The 10,495-nt window shown below is 34.1% G+C and overlaps 1 protein-coding gene across 1 annotated transcript; it reads left to right on the top strand.

Annotated features, from left to right (window-relative positions):
- Positions 1-1,391: 1,391 nt before the first annotated feature.
- On the top strand, positions 1,392-3,279 carry LOC149388870 (bidirectional sugar transporter SWEET14-like). Its single transcript, XM_089623228.1, has 6 exons — positions 1,392-1,478; positions 1,636-1,672; positions 1,754-1,967; positions 2,182-2,343; positions 2,512-2,631; positions 2,775-3,279. Exons 1-6 carry the CDS (start codon positions 1,427-1,429, stop codon positions 2,988-2,990), a joined length of 801 nt encoding a protein of 266 aa, XP_089479354.1. The 5' UTR covers positions 1,392-1,426; the 3' UTR covers positions 2,991-3,279.
- Positions 3,280-10,495: the final 7,216 nt, after the last annotated feature.

The following is a 10,495-nucleotide window of genomic DNA, read 5'->3' as shown; positions in this document are numbered from 1 at the left end:
ACTGATAAAATGGACAATTCATTTATTTTATCCGGAAAATATTATATTTTCCTCATTTTGTATTCGAAACTTGTAATTAGTCTCCATACTATTTCACAAACCATTTGGAGACCACATAGTACTTGTATTAAAAACAAATCAATATACATTATTACCCTAAAATTATAGTATGTCATAAGTCAGACACTAGGAAAATTAGGCAAAAGAGTATGCGCAAATTTAACTAAGATCAAAGATATTAATGGTGTAAAAAAATATGAACAAATGATCGATTCTATGAATCTTTAACTTTTATTTTTCAAATTCTAAGTAACTAAGTCATTAAAAGTTTGAAAATTATTAAATAACTAATTTTTCATTAATTATAAATAAATAATAATTCGGATGATGAATATTGTGTCATTATGTGGACAATTTGAACATTTCATAATTTTTTTTTATATAGTTAATTTTTCGTTTATTTTAAATAAATAGATATGTCTTTTTATTAACGTGGTCAAATTTACGTAAATTTAGATATTTACGTAAATTTGACCACTTTAATAAAAAGACATATCTATTTATTTATAAAATAAACGAAAAATAATTAACTCTATAAAAAAATTATGTCTATAAGGCTAGCGAATCTTTTTTTTTTATCATATATTAATTTTTTATACTGTTTATTTGAAGTACACAAACCCTAAATAAGTAGAACATTTACACTAATAAATCATCTCTCTTTAGTCCCAACAATTGTTTTAGTGGATGAATATAGGCCTTATATATATTAGTAGCTAGTTTATTTTTTTCATCTTTGATTAGTTGCGTTCTTTGACCTTAATAGCCATTACGTCAATTAATTAGAACATGCATATAGATTATAGATACCAATATAAGTAAAAGTTGTTTTCTGAGTGCTTATGGAAATCATGTTGATATGAAGAAATGCAATCGTAATATAAGTTACATATTTAGCTCGTTTTCGGCTCAAGCCGGTTTGTAATAGCTAATATGTGATTCACGATAATATTGACGACATGGGTGACGAGATCTTAGGAAAAAATACGCAATAATATCAGCTGCAAAAATGGGAAACTTTAATTTTGCCAAAAAGAAGATGAAGAGGATCCCAATCACGCACCACGCAGAGTTTGTTCGAAACACAACGCCAAACGCAATCATATATCATCTCTCTCTCTCTCTCTCTCTCTCTCTCTCTCTCTCTCCCTTTCTCTCTTTCTCTCTCTCTCCTTTTTTAACTTCATATATATACCAACCATATTTTCCCTTCTATATATCTCTCACCCATGCCTCACGAATAATCTTCTTACACTCTCTCTCCCTCTCGGCGTCCCATTAGATCAATTTCCTCTTCCCTAGCAGAGAAGAGAGATTGGAGGGAGAGAGAGAGAGGTCTTTTGAGACGCACCACATAATAATAACAATGGCAATCTTGAGTAGTGTTTCACAACCGGCTTTTATTTTTGGCATTCTTGGTATATAATATTACACTGCAAATTATTACTAAATAAAACCCTAGTTAGCTAGCTATAGCTCATCATATACACTGCTCTTCATTTTTACATATTAACTTTTTTTATTTCTCTCTTTTGAATTGCTTTATATCTCATATACGTACTTGTTTTTACACAGGTAATGTTGTGTCCTTCCTCGTCTATCTAGCCCCGCTGTACGTAAATTCTATTTCTTACCTATATATTATATATTTTATTGAAGCACTAGAGTAATTTTTTTTTCTTTGGTATATCAGGCCAACATTTTACAGGATTGTGAAGAAGAAATCTACGGAAGATTTTCAAGCCATACCTTATTCAGTAGCACTTTTCAGTGCCATGTTGACACTATACTACGGAACTCTCAAATCCTCCAATGGCTTCGTCTTAATCACAATAAACTCCATTGGTTGCGTCATCGAATCTCTATACCTCGTTTTATTCCTTGTCTATGCCCCGGGAAGAGGCCGGGTAAGTTTATCCAATTCATTGATATTGTAATCAGGCACAAAGTAAAAAATTTAACTACATTCTTGATTAATTAAATTAAAATATTTGCATTACATTTTTTCTTTATTTTTCTCATTGTTTATATATACATAAAAAAAAAAAAATAAAAAAAAAAAAAAAGACAAGAAGAAAATCTTTACTTCTTTATGTTTTTGACTAATTTGTTGATATTCAGATATACATGATAAAGATTCTAGCTCTTTTTAATGGAGGATTTTATGGATTGATGTTACTCACGACCGAATTCTTTATTCACAACGGAGACCGAGTCACTGTTGTCGGATGGATTTGCGCGGTGTTTTCCGTCTGTGTTTTCGCTGCTCCTCTCAGCATCATGGTAAATTAATCATCAAAATCTTAAATTAATAATCCTCTCAGCATCACTGTAGTCGGATGGATTGATGTTACTCACGACCGAAACTCTTTATTCACGTCTTCATGTATTATTCTACTTTTTTATATTACTTGGTCTCTCATTAATTTTTTTTTTCTTTTTTTCTTTTAGAGGCTAGTGATCAGAACCAAGAGTGTTGAATTCATGCCATTCTTGCTATCTTTCTTCTTAACAATAAGCTCCGTATTGTGGTTTTCCTACGGATTCCTCATACACGATTATTTCGTCGCGGTAAATACACACAAATATCAATTCGTACAATTTTTTTTTTCAATCACATAGAATTTTGTACTCTTAATTTAATAATTTTGTATACAATTAATCGATTAGCTTATTGATATATTTTATTTTATTTCTGAAATGTATATGCTCAGTCACCAAACATCTTGGGATTCATTTTTGGGATGGCACAAATGGTTTTGTACTTTCTCTACAAGAACTCGAATAATAACGTCTTGCCGGAGTGTGCGCTTCACGATATTCTGCCACCAAACGGCACAGTTCAGGTGGTGGCAAAGACCGATGGCAATATCGTAATTATCACCGAGAGAAACATCAACGGCATCAGTACTGTCCCGGCCACGGTGTGATTGTGAGACATCAAAGTATACTATTACTTTTCATAATTTGTATTCGGTCATGATTTATGTGCAGAGACCTTTATTGTGGGGGAAGAATTGCTGTGGGATTGATTTATAAGGGGTCCATAGATACATACACACAGATTTGAAAGTATATATGTATTTGTTTTGAAGGTCTTCTGGAGCTATACGTCTTATAGATTTCTCTAGCTCTAGGAAGAAATACACACACATGAATGGATTGTACTTTATTATTTTGTGGTCATATACCAATAATGTGATGTCTCTATGTACTATGATTTTACTATATTTGTCTTTTTATTCCATTGGAAAATCGATTACGCAGTATAGACGCTCTCTTTTTTCTTTTTCTTTTTTTTTTTTTTTTTTGACAAATAGTCTCTTATACATGTGTAACTTTGGTTGCTCAACTATTTTCAAGGGCAGAATGGTCATCAACTAATTCATTTGGTAGCGTTCTTGTCTCTTCACAATAGAAAAACAAAAATTAAACTTTTTAGATGAAAATTCAACACCTGAAACACCCAAAAATTATTTACAATTTTAAATAATTAATTCATAATCTTAAAAAGTATCATTTAAATAAAATATTAAATATTCTCAAAAGTATTTAATTTTTATTTGGTGGTTTTTAAGGGAAAATCAATATCATTTGATTAATTTCTTTGGTAAAATAAATAAAAATTTATTAATTAAGTTTGAATATGTGCTCTATAGGTGTTGGGCGCAAAAAATCTGTACGCAATTGCATGTAGTCGCTCAAGTAGTAATGTTCGTAAGAACGAGTCAATCCCACAAGGACTTTGCTTAACTGAAACTGAACGAGTTAGCAACAAATTGAACTCAAGTAAGCAATAGTGATTATTAACTAAGTTGCAAAAAAATAAAGAAAACAAGAAATAATCACGAGTGAACGGATGAGTAGAAGGCAAGGGCAACGGCTTCGCAAACCTCTCTTATGGTCGGGATCCCTAGAACTATGCACGATTTTTCAGTTCTCTCTCTTCACTAAGCACACTCATGTAATTATCGCTAAATGTCTCTCGGGCATCTAACAACCTATGTCAATAGCCGGTTTTTATCTCTCAATCTCAAACCCTAATAAATAAGACAAGCATTACAAACAAAAATGTTCACACGATTTTATAGCAGTCTAACTATCTCTAGCTTAGGAATGTACTACGATAAAATAATTCTTATGCATGATTGTTAATTCTTTCTCAAGCAACTAAACAATCCTATAAATCATGAACGAGGTAGCTAATCGCATACAAGCATTAAGCATAGAATTAGTTCAAGCGTTAGAGCATAAGAACATGAAAAACACGTCCATCAATAAATAATTAATCTACAACCATAATCAAGCAATCTAAGCCATCACCCTTCAGGGATTCAGTTCATGTGACGACAAAAACAAAAACACAAAATAAACTAAAATAAACCATAAAAATAAATCCAAAGAAAACCATAAATAAAAGGGAATTCAGATGAATCGCGGTTATCAGTCGTCAACGAGCGGTGGTCTTGTTCTATGGTTCTTCTTCTCTCCTAACTAGCCAAACAACAAAACTAAGACCTATCCTCTGATTATGAGAGTCTTAATATATATAAATAACACATTTATACCCTCTGTTTCAGTGAAATGTCGACTTTAACCTTTGGTTTTCAAAAATGTCGAGATCATACCTGCTGTTTAACTAAAATGGAGAAATTATACCCTGAAATGGATAATAGTGTCACAAATCTCCCTTTCATTGATGTTAACTCTTATATAAGAAAACCATAATCAAATCCAAAACAGTATCCTAACTTTCAAATTTCCAATTTTGAAATAAAAATAGCTTTAAAATGAAATTAAATAATAAAATTCATATCTCCCAAGAGATGGCGTCATTCTGTGTTCGAATTGCAACTCTGAATCATGGGTTCTCTGTTCGAATATGTAATTTTGATGTCTATCAACTGTCGATTTTTACCCTTTTGTCTCTTTTTGCGTTCTTCACGATTAAGAGACTGTTGTTTATTTTTTAGTTTTTAAATAAATTACATATATGACGCGAATGAATAAAGATAATTGGTGTTTACATATAAATATTATAGTCAACTTCAATGAAAAGTCAATAAAAAGAAGATTTGTGGCACTGTTGTCTATTTCAGGGTATAATTTCGTCGTTTTAGTTAAACAGATGGTATGATCTCGACATTTTTGAAAACCAAAGGTTAAACTTTATATATATATATATATATATATATATATATATATATGATGTTTAGGTTATTTTAGGAGAAATATGAGCTTTTGGATTATATCGGGTAATTAACGAAAACAATGTTTTTGTGCTGCGGTGAAACTGGACCTTTGCGCAATGATTTTGAATCGACCGTAACTTCTTGTTCCTATGTTCGATTTTTGCAAATAAACATGCGTTGCAAAGCTAAGAGAGTGAATCATCCAAAACCATCAATTCAAAATCTCAAAATCGTGCAGAAAAGTACGTCGTGTTTCTGTTTCGCTCTAAGTTGTCCAAACATGTTTGAATCGTCTTGAATATCTCTGATTACATCCTTAATACCAAAATATTCGCTCAAACCTATATTCACTTAAAAACATATTAAATACACCAAAACTCACTCGAGAATGGGTGAGATTCAAGCTCGAAAACGGGTTATAATCACGTATAAATTATGCTCATCAATATGCTGAATTTAATAAAGAAAATAATAATAATTCATAAATAAAATTATATGAGTGATATTTGTGGTTTTGAAAGATTTATTGGGTCTTGCAATTCTAAAATCATGGCCCAAGTGTGTGGAACTTGGTGTCCTGAGCTAGACGTGTTGGTTAGGCAATTTGGTGGCGAGGAAGATGCGTTAAAGACTCAAAATTGGTGCCTATTAAATTGGGATGAAATCACAAGACCGGAAGTTGAAAGTGGCTCGGTGTTTAAAAAGTAGAGCAAATGATCTTGGCTCTTATTTCCAAGTTAACTTGGTTGCTAGCGCAGAGTTGGGCATGAATATATTATCATAGTTGAAGCTGACCTCAAAGGCCTCGACTTTTCAGAGGTGGAAGGAAAAGGCGCCGAAAGTGGTTATCAAGAACTCATATAGGCGTTGATGGGTAGTGGAAAAGTCCATCTCAATCTTAAATGTGGATTTGGCCAAAGTTACGAGTAATAAATTAGTAGTCCATAATTTTACATCCATATATATAAGGAGATGGGACATGATTTCTCTCCGGGAGTTTTTCGACAGAGGAGCCGCAGTCAAGATAGAGGGTATCCGAATTTGGCTAAACCCTCTATAGAATAAGAGGGTTTGAAAACCGGAAGAGTGGTATATTTTTTGTGAGATCGGCTTAATGAGCTTTTTAAAATGAGCGAAGCTATTCGGCCCGATTCACGAACGATCCACTCACGTGGTGACACGTGGCAGCGTATTGCCACGTGTCACCACGTGAGTGGATCGTTCGGAATCGTGAATCGGGCCGAAAATCTTTTCCCTTTTAAAATTGGCCTAGAAGATGCTTGTAAACCCGTTTTCGAAGAGAAGTTGAGCAATCAAGATACCAGAGAGGATTACCTACATATTTGGAAAATTACCAAGATTGCCCCTTCCTACCGCGCCAAAAACATTTGAGATTTTAGTGCAGCGATAGTCTTATTTGCGTGCATTGCAATGGGAAGGAAGAAATGGAGGGGCATATTTTTGGTTCATGATTCAATGGAGGATCCCTTGGCCAATCTAATTTTTGCGTTCGGGGAAAAGAAATTGTTGATTTCTTCATTCTCCAAGTTTGAGAAGAGATGGCAAAGGATCATTATGACCATCTATTGATATATGCATGCGTGTGATTTTCGAGACGTTGTGCAAGATCATAAATGATATTATTTTTTGGTTATCCTCTCGCATCCTCCTACTCCGATACTGAAGCTTTTCTTCTCGATGGTCATAATTTTTGGATTCCTATTTTTTTTTTTTTTTTTATATCGTATGAATGTTATATGGCTGCCAGATGAGTTGTTCAAGTGGGCTCTCCAAAGTCCAAACTAAGTCATTTGTTTGGAACCCACATAATTTCCTATCAAAGTTTTCTATTTTTACAGATGACTTTTTAGATTCGTAATGATATTCCAAAATAAATAAAAATTTATTAGTTAAGTTTGTAAATGTGTTAAAGTTGTTTAAGTTTAATTTAATGAAAAAAAAACCATAAATAAAAATATATGAGTGATATTTTTTATGTAGGATTTCGTCCTCTTTTAATAGAGTTACTTGATCATACAATCATGAATTCATGGCTTGGTTATAATGAACATGGTCCTCGAAATTGAGCTAGGCTCATTGGGCAAAGTGACATATAAGTTTTGAGTAGTTTGTCAAACTCTTCTCGTTGTTCAAATTTACGATGATTATTGAGCTCATCCCAATTTTTGAGCTCAAGCTGGTAACAATCTAACCTTAAGCGCTGAAGATTAAGTCAACCAAAATTATTGTTCAAACTACTTCGCTTGTTCCGGATCGAAGAATGCAAGTGTCTCGAGCTAGCTAAAGAATACTCATTCAATCGTGACATATTGACCACAATACGTACAGAGCTCGAAAAGAAGAACTATTTGCACAATTAAAATTTCTTTCAAAAAATTAGGGTCATATTTGTTAATCTTTCTTTACACATTGTTTTGTTACATGTTAAACATGTGAAATATAACTATCTACCATTTTTAGGTGTAGACAATAGCAGTTCAGTTGGCTCAAAGAGAAGTAGAAGTAAAGAGACTCATAACTAAAAAAGCTAGTTTTAAATTTGTATTGTAAGAAAAATCTAATCTATTTACACTAGCGAGGTCAGTGAAAGAATTTATATCCAAATAAAATATGAAGAAATTATATTAACTAGATAGAGTATTATTCTCAATAAAAAAAATTATAGTTAAATATATAAATGATAAGATATAATCTAACTCATGTCTATATTGCATATTGTATACATTTGTTTAGTTTGGACTATTTTTTTAATTATTAGAGAATTAGACTAAAATTTCAAAACTCTCCTATAAATTATTCTAAGGAATAAAACATCTCAAAATATTTTATAATTTATGTAATTAAATATTGTTTTCCTCAGTAATTGGAAAACTGTTTAAAATTTCTTTCTCATTAATTGCTAATTTTAAATCAATTATCTAGAATGGAATTTACTTCTTTTAATTTTACCAAAAATTTGTTGCAACTAGTCATTTTTCTAGCTCTTTTTAAAATTCTAGCCAAAATTTAATTGAAAAAAAATAGTCCATCATGACTGTCATGGGTCATTTTTCCTTCACAAGAAATGTTACGGCCCAACCCAAAAAGAGATGTACACAAGGCCTGGCCCAAAAAGAATCAGGTAAGTCAAAGGGCCACGTCATCAGTAGTCTCATGACTCATGGGTACGTCTCATGACCCTATAGCAAGACTCATGCCCCATGGGTAAGTCTCATGACATGGGTGCGTCTCATGACCCTTTAGTGAGTCTCATGACTCATTGGCGCATCTCATGACCCCCTAGCTAGCAAGTCTCGTGACTCATGGGTACGTCTCATGATAGGGGGTCTCAAGGGTACGTCTCATGACCCCATGGGGTAAGTCTCATGACTCATGGGTGCGTCTCATGACCCCCTAGCGAGTCTCATGACTCATGGGTACGCCTCATGACCCCCTAGCGAGTCTCATGACTCATGGGTATGTCTCGTGACCATCTAGCAAGTCTCATGGCTCATGGATACGTCTCATGACCCCATGGGTAAGTCTCATGACTCATGGGTGCGTCTCCTGACCCCCTAGCGAGTCTCATGACTCATGGGTACGTCTCATGACTCCCTAGTAAGTCTCATGACTCATGGGTACTGTTGATGTTAGACTTCGTTCTCAATCTAACAAGAGAGGGATTCAGTCCAGTACAAGGAAATTGGGCCCAAGCCCACGTATTTGTTGCTAACAGGTTCAGGAATTACGCCAGCCTGATAGAAGATTCAAATGCCAGCTCGAGATAACCTCTCCCCAAAGACGCGCAGATATGAAGCCCATCAACCCGGTCAATCTGTAACTACCCCTCATACGAATAGGTCTCCAATGACATGTGTCCCAAGACGAAGTAGTGAGTTTCACTGACAAACGACGTGTCACCTCTAATCCGGAACTCGCGACCTCGTCTCTCGTACTATAAATATAAGACAATCGAGCCCATGCCGGGATCGTTACTTTTGTTTTTACTCTACGATCTTGTGATTATTGTCTTCAAGTTAACATTTCTGTACAATTTTGAGCGATCATAATATAAACAGTCCCGAGCTTACTTTACATTCTATTTCTTCTCTTTGTTCATTGTTTAATTCGTTTAGCTTTTCTGTTTGGTCTTGCTACGGAGAATTGAGGCCCATTTACAAATCTAAATCGACCTATTTCCTTTAACAAATTTATCGTGACTGCTTTGGTGTGATTTCTCACGTCAACAGGTACGTCTCATGACTCCCTAGCGAGTCTCATGACTCATGGATACATCTCATGACCCCTTAGCGAGTCTCATGACTAATGGGTACGTCTCATGATCACCTAGTAAGTCTCATGGCTCATGGGTACATCTCATGACTCATGGGTACATCTCATGACTCATGGATAGGTCTCGTGATCCTATGGGTAAGTCTCATGACTCATGGGTGCGTCTCATGACCCACTGGCAAGTCTCGTGACTCAGGGTAAGTCTCATGACTCATGGGTACGTCTCATGACCTACCAGCCGGCCTCATGGCTCATGGGTACGTCCCATGACCCTCGGTAGATCTCGTCCGTCCTCTTTAATAGGACTGTCCCTCCACTAACGACCAAATGAAGAGATTACCCCGATCTTCACAACTACATTATAAATATTTGAGACAAACACTTGTCAATGGCTGACTTTTTCTCTCTCTAACTAGATTATGCCAAATTTTCTACTTAACCATTTCTCTCACTAAAAACACCTTTGAGACCGAAACCAAGAACAAAGAGAAATCAAAACCACTCCGCTCACACTATTTCATATAAAAAAGAGGCATAATCTATTTTCATTCTCTCTAGAGTAGAAGAAGAAAAGTTCACTCTCTTTTACAACCCAAGGCTTCCAAGCCAAATTATATTCCTTCTACAAGAGTGTCCAAGAACTTGAAAAATCGATTTTCATGTTATTCACTTGATAAGAAGAATATTTCATCACTAATCCCACGGATTCGAAGACACGTGGCCGTAAGTATTAATCCAAAAAACGGTTTAACAATGACGACAGTAAATCAATTAATTATTCTTTAATTAATTTATTGCAAATACAGTGTGTTATTTTTCTAATAAAATAAAACTAAAAGAATGGTGAAGTATTGGAATGTTAATATAATTAGCCCTTGTTTTACACGCAAAAAGTAAAATTAAAGTTTTATTTAACATTATATGGTCAAAAAGAAAGTAGTACAAAGATA

The sequence above is a fragment of the Urtica dioica genome, chromosome 8 (genome assembly GCF_054948205.1).
Source record: "Urtica dioica subsp. dioica isolate 48M chromosome 8, U.dioica_male_clone48M_v1_H2, whole genome shotgun sequence".
Lineage (NCBI taxonomy): Eukaryota > Viridiplantae > Streptophyta > Magnoliopsida > Rosales > Urticaceae > Urtica > Urtica dioica.
This window is presented reverse-complemented; position numbering and strand designations above follow the sequence as displayed.

What these genes read in the sequence shown, in the direction of transcription:
- LOC149388870 (XM_089623228.1), top strand. Translation starts at nt 1,427, where the DNA reads ATGGCAATCTTGAGTAGTGTTTCACAACCGGCTTTTATTTTTGGCATT. An exon ending in TTTTATTTTTGGCATTCTTG is followed by an intron (nt 1,479 to 1,635) that starts GTATATAATATT and finishes GTTTTTACACAG; the next exon opens with GTAATGTTGTGTCCTTCCTC. An exon ending in ATGCCCCGGGAAGAGGCCGG is followed by an intron (nt 1,968 to 2,181) that starts GTAAGTTTATCC and finishes GTTGATATTCAG; the next exon opens with ATATACATGATAAAGATTCT.